At 44.9% G+C, this 14,808-nt stretch overlaps 1 protein-coding gene across 2 annotated transcripts in view; it reads left to right on the forward strand.

Annotated features, from left to right (window-relative positions):
* Nucleotides 1-14,808, forward strand: part of SPRED2 (sprouty related EVH1 domain containing 2) — a 102,896-nt gene that overhangs the window by 84,296 nt on the left and 3,792 nt on the right. For both annotated transcript variants that reach the window (XM_007672071.4, XM_007672072.3), the window contains exon 4: nucleotides 824-888. In XM_007672071.4, coding sequence (XP_007670261.2) covers nucleotides 824-888 — 65 coding nt within the window. The remainder of the gene's footprint in view (nucleotides 1-823; nucleotides 889-14,808) is intronic.

The raw sequence follows: 14,808 nt of genomic DNA on the forward strand, positions 1-14,808 counted from the left end.
CCTCATCTGTGTAGTGGGGATTAAGAGTTTGAGCCCCATGTGGGACAGGGACTGTATGCAACCTGATGAACTTGTATCTTTCCCCGGTGCATAGAACAGTGCTTGCCACATAGGAAGCTCTTAACAAGTACCATTTTTTAAAAAAATCAAAAAAACAAGCTTACAATCTAGAGGTTGGCAATGCCACCTTAATTCACAGCAGAGGAAAGGTCAGGTGATCTCTTGAGGTGCTCTCTGTTTCCATGTTTCGGTGATTCTTTAAGCATGCAGCAAGAATTCTGTGAATTTATTCAGCAGAGAATTCTGTGATTTGGAAAATACTGATCTTTCCAGTCACAGCCCCGAGATATAATTGATGCTGTTGAGAAAAAGGTCAGGGCCAATAAGCATATTTTGACCTGTAACTCAGTAACTTGCAAAACCTGAACCATTTTAATTCTCAGGACAAACTTTTCATTTTTACTGCCTGTATTTTACTCTGTCGATTTAAGTGATTCAGATTCTAGGACTGAATCATCTAGTTTATGCGTGCAGGAGATGGGGTGCAAATGTAACTTTTGAAAGGAAGCAGTGTCATCTATGTTTCCAAATTCCCTTAAGCAAATAATAATCATCTTGATTTTTTTGTTTTCCTCTGCGGTATAAGGAGACCCATTGAAAACAGCTAATTCCCAGGGAGCTTTTGGTGTTCATTGCTGTTGTGGACCTATTTGGGTCAGAAACATGCAACTGGGGGATATTTAATCCATTTATATAAAACAATTTATTCTTACAAGTAGCTTTTATTCCCCTTGAAAACTGAACATTTCTCTCTCCCCTCCAGGCTCCACGACTTCCTCTTCAACAATCCATAATGAAGCTGAGCTTGGGGATGATGATGTATTTACAGTAAGTTCACTTAGTCTCTCACTTTCCGGAATTGCCAATGAAATATCAAAAGGGTTCTGTTATGGTCATGAAACACTCTTTCAGTGTGCATTTGCTGTTGCTCTTCAAGGGCCATGAATAGAGTATATGTCCTTTCATCATCTTCCTCCTCGCATTGACATCTTGCTGTACGGTCCTTCACACAGCTAACACCTGCAAGGTCATACAGATGCTGTTTTAGTGTGTGGTATACATGACTCCCTGTCAGGCATGGGGGTGGGGAGATGGAGGTGGGGGGTGGAGGGAAGGGTGGATAGGGGAATGGGAGGATGAGAGGAGCGGTTTAAAAGTGGATGGATGGCCCGGGAATCGCCCAAAAGTTGAATTTGCCATCATACAGTGAGAGCAATCCGTGTGGACGATGATAATGTTGGTATTTGTTAAGCGCTTACTATGTGCCAAGCACTGTTCTAAGCGCTGGGGTAGACACAGGGGAATCAGGTTGTCCCACGTGGGGCTCACAGTCTTAATCCCCATTTTACAGATGAGGGAACTGAGGCACCGAGAAGTTAAGTGACTTGCCCAAAGTCACACAGCTGGCAAGTGGCAGAGCCGGGGTTTGAACCCATGACCTCTGACTCCAAAGCCCGTGCTCTTTCCAGTGAGCCACGCTGCTTCTCTTATGATGATGATTGTGCATTTTTTAAAACACTCCTTCTGTGATGAGTACTGAGTTAGGGATACACTTCTGACATGGGGTTCCCAGACTGTCTTTTCCTCATTTTACAGATGAGGAAATTGAAGGCCAGGGAGGATAAGTGACTTGCCCAAGGTCATACAGCTGGCCAGTGGCAGAGCTGGGACTAGGACCCTGTTCTTCTCACTGGGCTATGTTGCCACCTTTCCTCCGCCTCCCCCTTTAGACTGTAAGTTCGTTGTGAACAGTGAACATGTCTACCGACTCGCTTATATTGTCCTCTTCCCAAGCACCTAGAACAGCGCTCTGCACTCTGTAAGCACTCAGTAAATAAAATGTATTGATTGATCCAGCCAGTTAGAGTGCCATGGGAAAGAAGGCTATGTAGCCTTCCCACCTTCCAGCTAATAGACGTGGATCTAATTAATTTGATTCTCATCCCTTTCACATGTTCATTCATGAACTTGAACAGCACCTCTGAGGTCTTGGAGAATATGGACTGTGTTAAACTTCAGCAAGACACTTGGTGAAGTGTGGATCACGGCCGACTTCCTGTAGTGCTTGGACCGTCCCACCAGCTCCTGGCACGTAGCTCGCCTCTGTTCTTTTGTCACTGTTTCTAGAGACAAACAACAGCAGGCTAGGTTAAAAGGTGGCTTCCTGTGCTCCAGAGCAAAACTCTCATTAGCAGCTGCTTCCCAGTTACCTGCCAGGAGTGATTTATAGAGAGGAGGCCTGATCGGAGCCACGGTTGTTTCATTTGTCCTCTCACCCGGAAGGGTACGTGTGTCATTTGGGGGGAGAGCAATCGTATGTGACCAGCAGAAGGAATAACCATAATCAAGTCACCTCTTCTAAGCAGTGGGTGAAAAGTTTTACTTGTTTATCATCTTCAGCTGGGAATTGAGCAGAAGAGTATTGGCAGCTGTTTGTTTAAAAATGATGTGTGTTTTACTAACGAGCCCAAAATTTGGGAAAGAGCTGTTCAAATACAAATGTAGGGTCTTTGTGATAGTCCATTTTATAGTTGGGATAACAGAAAGGGAAAAATTAGGATAGTAATAATGATTATAATGATGGTATGTATTAAGCATTTACTCAGCATCAAGCCTTGTGCTAAACACAGTCAGATTGGACAAAGTCCCTCTTCTCATAAGGGGCTTACAGTCTGAGGGAAGGAGAGCAGATAGCTTATCCCCATTTTACAGAGGAATCTGAGGCACAGAGAAGTTAAATGTCTTGCTGAAGGCACAGAGCAGGTAGGTGACAGAGCTGAGACTAGAACCTGGGGCTCCTGACTCACTTCTCTCTACTAGGTCCCGCTGTCTCCCCAAGACCTGGGTGCTAAGGGTTCTTTCATCCCAGAACAGATGTCTCGTGAACTGGTACTCCCCTTCAGATACCCAGAAGTTAGAATGCTTTGGAAACAAGGAGAGAAAGAAGAGATGTTTGAGAGCAAGTGTTTTCACTCAAACCTGATGATGTGATGCCAGGTCAGTCGGGTGACCTTGGTTCTGCTGCTGATGTCCCTGGTTTCCATCTATTTAAATTTCTTTGGGTCCTTACAGACAAAAATCAGGACCAGATTGGTTGTGCTTAAATGAGTTATTCCAGCCAATCCAGTTTTGCTAAAATTAGATGGGAGGTAATTCCTAAAGGGTTGAGCAACTTGAGGTCAAGGATAATAATAATAATAATAATGCTGGTATTTGCTAAGCATTTACTATGTGCCAAGCACTGGTCTAAGTACTGGGGTAGATACAGGGTAATGAGGTTGTCCCACGTGGGGCACACAGTCTTAATCCCCATTTTACAGATGAGGTAACTGAGGCATAGAGAAGTTGTCACACAGCTGACAAGTGGCAGAGCTGGGATTAGAACCCGCAACCTCTGATTCCCAAGCCCGTGCTTTTTCCACTAAGCCACGCTCCTGTCTACTTTCTCTACTGTAGTCTCCCAAGCGTTTAGTACAGTGCACTGCACAGAGTAAGGGCTCCATAAATACCACTGATTCCCTGCCAGCTATTAGTTTGCAACTTCCACCCCCCTGCAGACCAACCTGTTGCTTCCACTCAGGCCACCATTTCATGACTGCCTCTACCATGGAGTCCAACTGCGTTGATTTCAATATGTATGAGAGTATAACAAATAGTAGAAGGAAGAGACCGTGATGTTTGCCTAACATTTTGCAGTAAAAATTCCCATTATCTGGGCTAGGAGGCCCAGCACTAGTCCATATTATGAACAATTGAGTTTTCTACCAGCATTAGTCTGACTATGCCCCAGATATGCTTAGCTGAGATCCAGTTTCAGGTTCACCCCTGCCTTGGGGGTTATTAGAACCCCGTCAGTCTTACTCTGTTAACTGTAAGCACCTGAGGACAGGGATCGTGCCTACCAACTCTGGTGTATTATACTTTTCTTAGTGCTTAGTATTCTGCTCCGCACACAGTAAGCCCTGAATAGATACCATTGATTGGAGAATTGATCAGCGGCCATTGTCTGGAGGACCCCTTATCTGAGCAGCAGGAACTCCACCATATATTGTGCATAGTGTGATGGTTTGATGTAGGTGGTCGGCATCTGGTAGCATGTTCTCGTTATATCCCGGCTAGACTACTGTGTCAGCCTTCTCTCTGACCTCCCTTCCTCCTCTCTCGCCCCGCTCCGGTCTATTCTTCACTCCGCTGCCCGGCTCATCTTCCTGCAGAAACGATCTGGGCATGTCACTCCCCTTCTTAAACAACTCCAGTGGTTGCCTATCGACCTCCGCTCCAAACAAAAACTCCTCACTCTAGGCTTCAAGGCTCTCCATCACCTTGCCCCTTCCTACCTCTCCTCCCTTCTCTCTTTCTACCGCCCACCCCGCACGCTCCGCTCCTCTGCCGCCCACCTCCTCGCCGTCCCTCGGTCTCGCCTATCCCGCCGTCGACCCCTGGGTCACGTCCTCCCGCGGTCCTGGAACGCCCTCCCTCCTCACCTCCGCCAAACTGATTCTCTTTCCCTCTTCAAAACCCTACTTAAAAATCACCTCCTCCAAGAGGCCTTCCCAGACTGAGCTCCTCTTCCCCCTCTACTCCCTCTGCCATCCCCCCTTTACCTCTCCGCAGCTAAAGCCTCATTTTCCCCTTTTTCCTCTGCTCCTCCACCTCTCCCTTCCCATCCCCACAGCACTGTACCCGTCCGCTCAACTGTATATATTTTCGTTACCCTATTTATTTTGTTAATGAATTGTACATCGCCTTGATTCTATTTAGTTGCCATTGTTTTTACGAGATGTTCTTCCCCTTGACGCTGTTTATTGCCATTGTTCTTGTCTGTCCGTCTCCCCCGATTAGACTGTAAGCCCGTCAAACGTCAGGGACTGTCTCTATCTGTTGCCGACTTGTTCATCCCAAGCGCTTAGTACAGTGCTCTGCACATAGTAAGCGCTCAATAAATACTATTGAATGAATGAATGATCATACAAGTCCCGACATGTTACTGCAAAACTTTTGAGTCTGCCCGGCCTCCTTGTAATCTGAAATTGTAACTGAGAACAGCCATTCTCTTTTCCAGAGCTCAGTTCTGCCCCAACAGAGTATTTATAGAGAGCTGCTTTCAGATGGAAGTTACCTGGGTTGAGGGGAGTAAATGTGGGTGAAACGCTGGATTACGAGCCAAAAAAGAACCTTGGGCCTGTCTGTCTCTCCAGGCAATACTCTCAAATTCAGCTAGGTATGGTTTTTCAAGTGGACCATGTATCTCTCCAAAAGCAAGGAAAGGACCTGGGAGGTGACCATTTCTGGTGTCTGCTCCCAGATGTCTTCTGGATTTATAGCTTCGGAGTTGAAGAAGCTTTCCCAGATGGCATCCGGCTCCCCTCTTCCCAGGGTCCGACTCGAGACCCCTTACCCTTGAAATCGGTTCTGCTCCTGTCTCTAGTGTCTCTTAACCCTAACGCTGCATCTCCCTAAACTCAGGAATGGGAGGAGCCTCTAGCATGAGGAGCCTCCGAATATTCAAGTTCCGTTAAGATTACGTCGTCCTAATGGTCAGTTCATTGGACTTAGTGCCAAGTTGTATTTCTTTGGTTCTGTGGCCCCTATTTTTTAGCTTAACTTGGCTCCTTTTTTGATCCAGCTCACTAGGTAAATGTAATTGTTTTCATTATGATGTTCTGATAAGGCTAGTTGATTTTGGGGTGTGTATGTGTGCACAAACATGACATGTATCTGTGCATTTTAGACCCGTTTTCAGTCTAAAATGCAAGGCTGTGAATACCGTTCATTGATACTCGGAAGTTGTTGCTGAGTAACTGGATTCTAATTCTAAAGCTGGAAGATGAGAAGGGCCTTTGCTCTCTGTAAATGGGCAATAGAAAAGCTGATTATCCCATTTAATTGGGGCCAAGGCCAGTTGGGATTATTGAAAGCTAAGCTTTTCAAACACCTTTTTTGATTATGTGAATTAGTCCTGTTTCAGGTAACTAATGTTCAGATAATTGGTTTTCTGCTGTATTTTCTTCCTCTGGTGTGCCACAGCTAATGTGGTAGGAGTCAGGGAGATGGTTTCCTGGAACCTGGTATTGTGCATGTCCCTGTTCACGCATGGATGGGGCCAAGGGCCAGAGGGTCTGGATGGTGACCCTATTGGCCTCTCAATGGATAAGACTAATATTTTTCAAAGAACATTGGGGAAAAATGAGAAATTACTGAAGCCCCAAAATACTGAGTTGTCATGACTCCCTTCTGAGCCAGCTGATGGTCCATTTCATATGTGTGCCGTATTCTACATGGACCTTCTGAGTTAATCATTCGCCGCTTTCTTCCCCAGATGAAGGGAAGAGATTTTCAGGAAAGTTGAGACTCATATGAATGGACAGCGTTTGTTCCACCACAGTGCCTGTGCTTTTCCCAAAGGCATGGACTTGTGAAATAAATCTTGAACGTTTTCAGGATTGGCTCCCAAAGAGGGTTGGTCTTCATAACAGGAGTGAATTGAGTGAATTGTAGGCTCTTTAAATCTTGTAAAATGGAAGTCATTGAGTAGCAGAGGCTTTCTTAGCAATGAATCCTTCCTCAGGCTTTTCACAAATGGATTGTATTTACACTGCTTCTTCCTATTGTTGGAGTGTAGGGCGTGATTAATCAGGCTGTTTGAAGAAGTATAGTGGGAAAAGCTGTAGGAATGAGTTCTTTTCTTATTCCAGATGCAAGTAGGACATTTCCAGCCATTATTTCCAGTGAGAAGGGGGAATCCACAAGTGGTCAGAGTTTATCGGTCATTTGCTAATGGGGAATATGTGGGTAAAGGATGACAGGGACTCTATAAGGGTCAAATAGATGAATAACATTAATATAGATAAGGGATTAGTTGACATGACTTGAGTGGTGGGTGAAAATCAAAGAGCTTCTTGCAGAATTTCATGAGGTAAGTGGAAACAATAGATGATGGATGAGGTTACTTCTTTACATGTCTACCAGGTGATAAAGATGTGTTAGACCATAAACTCCTCGAGAACAGGGATCCTATCTATTAACTGTCGTACTCTCCCAAGTGCTTAGTGCAGTGCTCTGCACAAGGTAAGCACTCAGTAAGTGCTTAGTGCAGTGCTCTGCACAAGGTAAGCACTCAGTAAATACTATTAAGTGTTGCAGACTAGAATGGCTGTTCTTGGTATAATTCAAGAAAATGGACAGCCGAGCATCAGCTCAGAGAGCAGCATGGTCAAGTGGAAAGAGCACAGGCCTGGGAGTCAGAGGGCCTGGGTATTAATCCTGGCGCCACCACATACCTGCTGTGTTGCTTTGGGGAAGTCACTTAACTTTTCTGTTCCCTCATCTGCAAAATGGGGATTCAATACCTGTTTTCCCTCTTACTCAGATGATGAACCCCATGTGGGACCTGATTATCTTATATTTACCCTAGTGCTTAGTAGAGTGCTTGGCACTTAGTAGACAGTTAACAAATACCAGTTCTTATCTGTATTTTGGTGGTTTTGCAGCCTTGGACAATACCACCACTCAACTGGTTTCATATCTACTTACCAGTGAGTGGGGTTTTTTGGCACCAAATAAATAGACTTTAGTTGAGGGTTTTTTTTTAATTTTCTTTTAAAGTGTTTCCTGGTGCTTTACCTTCTCATCTAGGTACTGCATTTCTGCAATGGATGGTGATGTATGCTGTAGGAAACTGAAATACAGCCTCCTGTAATGATGTAAATTTCCATCTAGCCATGTTTTGCCAAAAGCAAAGAGCTTTAGACAACCAGGTGCCAACAAGCTCGCATCCTTTAATATCCTGTTTGCCCCTGGTCCCAATATACTGCTGATTAGGCATTAGAACAGTGGTCACAAGTTACATCCTGTATTAGCCCATGAATTCTGGAGAGCAGTGGCCAGGATGGACTATTAATACAATAATCATTGTGAAGGGTGGCCTTTTTTTCCTCCTATGGTTGACAAGCTAGGATGAAAGATGGGAAAGCCTAAAGGCATCCTTAAAAATTTCCCACTTTTCCCAAGTAATGAGTTTATAAACTGTGGAACAAAGAGAGAAAAGGCAGTTGGGCAGTGAATCGGAGACATTCTTAGTATTGGTAATTTGGGTGACTTTCAAATACTACCGCAGATATGACTTGATATGTCTGGAAAGTGGGCTAGTGCCCCGTTCTCCCCCTGCCCCTTCACCCTTCCATTTTTTTTTAATGTACTTACCATGTGCCAGGCACTGTATTAGGCGCTAGGGTAGATACAAGATGACTGGGTTGGACACAGTCCCTGTCCCACATAGGCCTACAGTCGTAATCCCCATTTTACAGATGAGTTAATTAAGGCACAGAGAAGTTAAGTACCTTGCCCAAGGTCACACTGTAGACAGGTGGCAGAGCTGAGATTTGAACCCAGGTCATCTGACTCCCAGGCCTGTGCCCTTTCCACTAGGACATGCTGCTGCTCAACAGCACTTTGCCAAATTCCATCAGAATAGGGATCTCCATCCTCCAATGCCCAGATATTGGGAGCATCTGGCTAGGAGTTCAGCTGCCCTGCCAAACTTCTAGCCATTGGCCTTGACCTGTGCCTTGGCTTAATGAGATTCCCAAACCATCTGGGGGAAAAAAAAATAGGCCAATAAGTGAGAAGGAAATGAGTTTAAAGCTTTGGAGGAGGGAGAGGATGTCTTCTGTGCTTAGAACAGTGCTTGACACAAAGTAGTACCTAACAAATATCATCCTTATTGTGTGCTCTGTTCCAAGAGTATGGTAGTGGCACATAGTACATGTTAAATCCTACAATTATTGCTGGGGGACAGCAAGCAAATTATACATTCCAAGCCCTTAGTACAGTATTCTGTACATAGTAAGTGCTTAATAAACAGTATTGAATGAATGAATGATTTAGTTGACTAGAGCATTGGAGGGAATAATAGTAATAAAAATAATGATGGTATTTGCTAAGCACTTACTATGTGCCAAGCACTTCTCTAAATGCTGAAGCAGAGGGGTAGAAGGAGTTGGTGGCTGGGAATGAGGAACCATTCCTGTTAGGTCTCAGAGGCTGAAGTTGCAGGTTTGGATTTGGTGCAAGCAGCAGCCGGAAGCCCCTGAAGACTGAGCAGTAGAGTGGCCTGACCAGATTGAAGATTATTCTGGAGTTGGAAGAGCGGGACAGGCAACAAGAGAAATGGGTAGGCTGTTGTATTTCAGGGGCGGGGGTTTCGGTTCAAGACTGTTGCCATGGCTGTGGGAATGAAGAGAAAAGGGCACATCTAGGAAATATTGATGTTAATGGGCCTGTTGACCGAACGGAGGGAACAGCAGATGAGTCAAAGATGATGCCAGCATGAGACACTGAGGAAGTAGTCATGGAAAAGTTAGGCAGTGCTGCGGGTTTTAGACAAGGTCAGTGTGTACAAGTGTCCTGGAAACGGGACTGATGGCAGCCCTGGAGCAGTGGTGAGAGCTAGATTGGAAATGGAGGTGTGGGTGGGATGTACACACTCAAGTAATCATTGAAACCATGGGAAAAAGCGCTCTCCAAGATAGAGTTTTCTAAAATGTGTTTTAGTGATGAATGTACTCTTTAAGTGGAGTTTTTTTCCCCAAGAGACACAATCTATCAATAGTATTTATTGAGCATGTACTCTGTGCAGACCTCTGAACTGAGTGCTTGGGAGATCTCTGTCCTGAAGGAGTTTATAACAGACCTTATGGCATAATGAGAAGGAGCATGGAATAATGGATAGATCATGGGAATGGGAGTTAGTCATGGGTTCTAATCCCGGCTCCGCCATTTGTCTGCTCTGTTACCATGGGAACGTCACTTCTCTTCTCTATGCCGCAGTTACCTCATCTGCAAAATGGGGATTGAGACTTTGAGCCCCACTTGGGACAGGGACTGAGTCCAACTCGATTTGCTTGTATCCTCCCCAGAGCTTAGTGCAGTGCCCGGCACATAGTAAGTGCTTTACAGATACCATTATCATTATTTCAGAGAGGGGAAGCAGCAGGTATAGGGATATTTACATAAGTAACAAGGGGCTGGGTCGGGGTGGATATCTATGTGCTTCAGGGGTATAGACCTAAGTGTTTAGGTGATATAGTAGGTGGGAGGATTGGTGGGGATACAAACGGTTAGTCATGGAAGTCTTCCTGGAGGAGATAGGAGTTTGAGGGCTTTGAAGAGGAGGAGAGTAGCAAAGAAGGAGTCAAGCTTCAATTACCAGAGTTCAGGGAGCAAATTTTTATAATGAACCCACTTGTTTGTGCCCTGTGGGGCCAGGCAACAGGCCCTGCCTCTCTGTTTTTCCATCAAGGCAAGAGCTTGTTGGAGTGACTGGTTTTCCCGAACCCAAGCCAGGGTGTGGGGCTTGTGGTTCCCTGCCCAGCCAGGAGGGCAGCCTGAGGGGAAACCAGGAAGGGAGCAGAAGCCTATGGCAGCTGGAGCCAGGCCTGGCCAAGCAGTAAGAGCCTTGCTGTAATTAAAAGACCTCCTCAGTAATGGAAAGAGAATTTCTGTCTGCCTGCCTCAAAACCGGCTCCCTCGCAGCTGCTGGCCTGGAGTGAGTGATTGACCATCTTCAGCAGGGGTGAGGAAGCTGGGGGCAGTTGAAGAGTAGGGAAAAAACTCCCCTCCAGGACCTAGTACTCTGGTCTTGCATTGTTCCCTCTCAACTGGAATAAGGCTGAACTATGTGAAGTGAGATTAAGCCCCTCTTAATGATTGCAGATTACTGCAGAGGCTAGGTGGAATTGCTTTGATTTTTTAATTTTAAATATTGTGTGTGTGTGTGTGAGAGAGAGAGAGAGTCAATTTGTGCTACAGTGTCCTGGGCAAGGACACACCCCAGCACAATTTAAGCTCTGACTGGTATTTGTTAAATGCTTATGTGTCAAGCACTTTTCTAAGCACTGGGGTAATTACAAGCTAATCATAGTGGGTACAGTCCCTGTCCCTCATGGGGTTTACAGCCTCAATCCCCATTTTCCAGATGAGGTAAACTGATGCACAGAGCAGTGAAGTGACTTGCCCAAGATCACACAGCAGACAAGCGTCAGAGGTGGGATTAGAATCCAGGTCTTTATGGCTGCTGTAATAAAATGGGGATCAGTGTTTTCCTCCCCTTTTCTCCCCACATTCAATCAGTCAATGGTATTTATTGAGCACTTATTGTGTGCAGAGCACTGTACTAAGCCTCTTTGGAGCAAAAAGTATAGCAGAGCTGGTAGAGGTATTTCCTGCCGACAAAGAACTTACAGTTTAGATGGCGAGATAATAAAATAAATAATGAATATGTACATAAGAATTGTGGGGCTGAGGGCTGTCCTTCCTCCTCCTTTCTCCACCTTCCTCCCTTACCCCGGCCAGGGTATCCAGAGGTGGACAAGTAACCCAGGAATGTTTGGAGCAATAGGTCTGGGAATTAGATCCCTGGATGTGATAGCACACAGTCCTCTCTATCCCACCTTTCAAGAGTGTTTTTTCCCGAAGTTGGGTGTCCTGTCAATGCAAGAGGACAGCTCTGAGAAAGGTCAAAACCAGAGAGTATTGGAAGGGGTCTTTTCATTCCTTGGTGGTCCTGGGCATGAAAGGAGTTGGAAAATTTTTACTCCTGTATTTTAAATCACAGCATGAGCGATTTTATGTGGAAGGCTTGTTGTAAAATTAAGAGTTTTAATTCCATCAGCTGTCAAGTTCTATTTTGGTAGTAGATTCCAGCAAAAATAATGTAGATGGTCATCATAACTGCAAATAAGCAACTCCTAACAGACATCTTAAAATACCCAGGCCGTCTGGTGTGAAAAGGCAACAAAATAGTGCCTTTCTTATTTGCCAGTTTCTTCCGTTGGGAGGTAGAGAGGCAGCAGTTCTGCTCACCCACAGCACTGGAAGGTGGTTTGGGTGTGTGGGTTTTTCATCCATGGTCTCCATTAGAAGAGAGAGAATTTCTACTTTCTCATTGGTCAGTTTACTTGGCAAAAACTTCCTTCTTCAGGAGATTGTCAACCCATCTGCCTGAGCAGCTAAGGGTCCTTCAGCACCTCTTCAATCTTTGGTTTATAAGGCAGGGTGACAGCAGGTTGGCAGGCGGGCATGCTGTCTTAGGTTTTCTAGCCCACAGTTTGCTGCCCAAGAAGTTAAACCAAAGCCTTCCTCCTTGCACAGTGTGATCATGTTTTAGGCCTGTCTGTACATGGGGGAAAGATCATCCCTCTAGACTGTACATTCACTGTGGGCAGGGAACGTGTCTACCAACTCTGGTATATTCTATACTCCCAAGTGCTTAGTACAGTGTTCTGCACATAGTAAGCGCTCAATAAATACAGTTGACTGACTGGTGAACTTGCTGCAACTTCTGGTGATTCATGCTCCTTTTCCCACCTTGGCAGGAGTTAGCTGAGTTGGCTACTGCCTGGGCTGAAAAAGTGGGATGAAAATTATACCACCCTCTGGTGGGTCTGTCTAGAAGCCATGTGACTGTGAAGGGTTTTAAATTGGAGGTACAATGTCTCCTGCTTGGTGTGAGGGGAGTGGGGGATGGGGGAAAGGGTGTGTGTTTGTACACATAGGCCTTGCATAGATTGTGAAGGTGTTAGTCCTTGGGGCCCAGATGAAAATTCAGCATCCTTGAGGGCAAGGGTTTTTCATTGTATGATTGCACACTGACTAATTTTCCACCAAATTAGTACTCATTAGCAGATCTTTTTCCAGAGTACAGGCTGGCACATGCAGGGCTGCTTTCACTCAGGCACATGCTATTACCCTGAGCTGGTTTCCTTACCAGCCCCAGCCAAGAGGCAGAAAATGTCTTTGGCGATGTCAGTGGGTGGAGAGGTGGAAATTGATTTTTCTCTTTTTCCTTCTCCCTCTTTCTTTTCCTTCATCCTCGGTGGAGGTGCCCCTATATGTACATTCTTCGGAAGTGGTAGTTTACATGTATTGGCCAGACCTACTCTGGGTAACTAATGGTAAATGAGATCCAACTTCTGACGCATCTCGTCACCCTGCATAGTTTGACAGTGTCAGGATGAAGGCACAAACTTGCTTCCAGCGTGAACTCATGCCTGGTTTCATGCAAGTGTACCTGGACAGTGTCTAACCTGATTAGCTCGTATTTATCCCAGCACTTAGTACAGTGCTTGGTCCATAGCAAGCAGTTAAGTACCATTTAAAAAAAAGAGAAAAAGGTGGGGTTGCGAGAATGAAGAATCAGCACTTTGAAGGGGCAGTTTCCTGCTCACAGTAAGCGCTCAATAAGTACGATTGAGTGAATGAGTGAATGATTGACTCTAGATGAGTTGACCACAGGTGTAATTTGGTCATCATCATTTCTTGGACTAATAATAATAATGACTATTACACCTCCTGTTTCTGCTTAATTGTCCATCACAGGTAAAGGATTTCTGCTGAGGTTATCCTTAGTACATAAACATTGTCTCTCAGAATCAGTGTAAGTGAATCCTAATTTGAAGATGGTTCATGAGTTGGGACTGGGTACCTGACTCTCAAACCAAGATAAAATGTATGTGTTATCTTAATTTGGGAGCCAGGTACCTGCTCTGATTCTCACCCATGTATTTTTGTTTCAGACCTTAGCACGATGCTGTCCACAGTAGGAGCCTAAAAATGCCATTATTACTATTCTGTTATAAACTCCTTGAAGACAGGAATCGAGTCTACCAACTTTACCCTATTGCACGCTCTCGAGTACTTAGTGTAGTGCTCTGTGTACTCCAAGCTTTTAGTACCCTTGTTTGGTTGATACTTGAAAGGTTAAAAATGTCATCACTCATCTCTCTTCAGCAGTCTGAATTAGCTGAATGCAGTTTGATGATATTTGTTAGAATGTCTTCCAAACCTTAAAAAAATCACATCTCCTCCAAGAGGCCTTCCCCAACTAAGCCCTTGTTTCCCATATTTCACTCTCCCTTTTACATAGCCTGTGCTTTTGGATCTGTACCCTATAAGAACTTGATATTCACCCCTCCCCTCAGCCCCCCAGCACTTACATCCATATCCATAATTTTTTTTTAATGTCTGTTTTCCCCCGTTAGATGGTAAGCTCCTTGTGTCTGGATGGGTCTATATGGTACTCTCTCGGGCACTTAGTACAGCATTTTGCACACAGTAGGCACTAAGTAAACACCATTGATTGACTAATATCAGTACTTATTGAGCACTTACATGTGCAGTGCACTGTACTAAGCGCTTGAGAGTATAATACAACAGAGTTGGTAGACATGTTCCCTGACCACAAGGAGCTTACAGCCTAGAGTGGGAGAGAAACATTAAAATAATAATAATAATGGTATTTGTTAAGGGCTTACTATGTGCCAAAGCACCTTTCTAAGTGCTAGGGTAGACAAGGTAATCAGGTTGTCCCACGTGGGGCTCATGGTCTTAGTCTCCATTTTACAGATAAGGTAACGGAGGCACAGAGAAGTTAAGTGACTTGCCCAAAGTCACACAGCTGACAAGTGGCAGAGCAGGTATTCAAACCCATGCCCTCTGACTCCCAAGCCTGTGCTCTTTCCACTGAGCCACACTGCTTCTGATTACTGATTAGAATAAATTACTGTTATGCATGTAAGTGTGTAGGGCTAAGGATGGGGTGTCTCCCCATCCTATTTTCCCACCGCAGTTGTCACGAGCACTTCCAGGTCACCTAAACATTTGGGTTCTCAGCTTTCCCCAACCCTGGCCCTTAAGTACATATTGTTATTGTTTCTCCACTGGCTATAATTTGTTTTAGTGCTTAGGGCA

Source organism: Ornithorhynchus anatinus, chromosome 9 (assembly GCF_004115215.2).
Source record: "Ornithorhynchus anatinus isolate Pmale09 chromosome 9, mOrnAna1.pri.v4, whole genome shotgun sequence".
Taxonomy (NCBI): Eukaryota; Metazoa; Chordata; class Mammalia; order Monotremata; family Ornithorhynchidae; genus Ornithorhynchus; species Ornithorhynchus anatinus.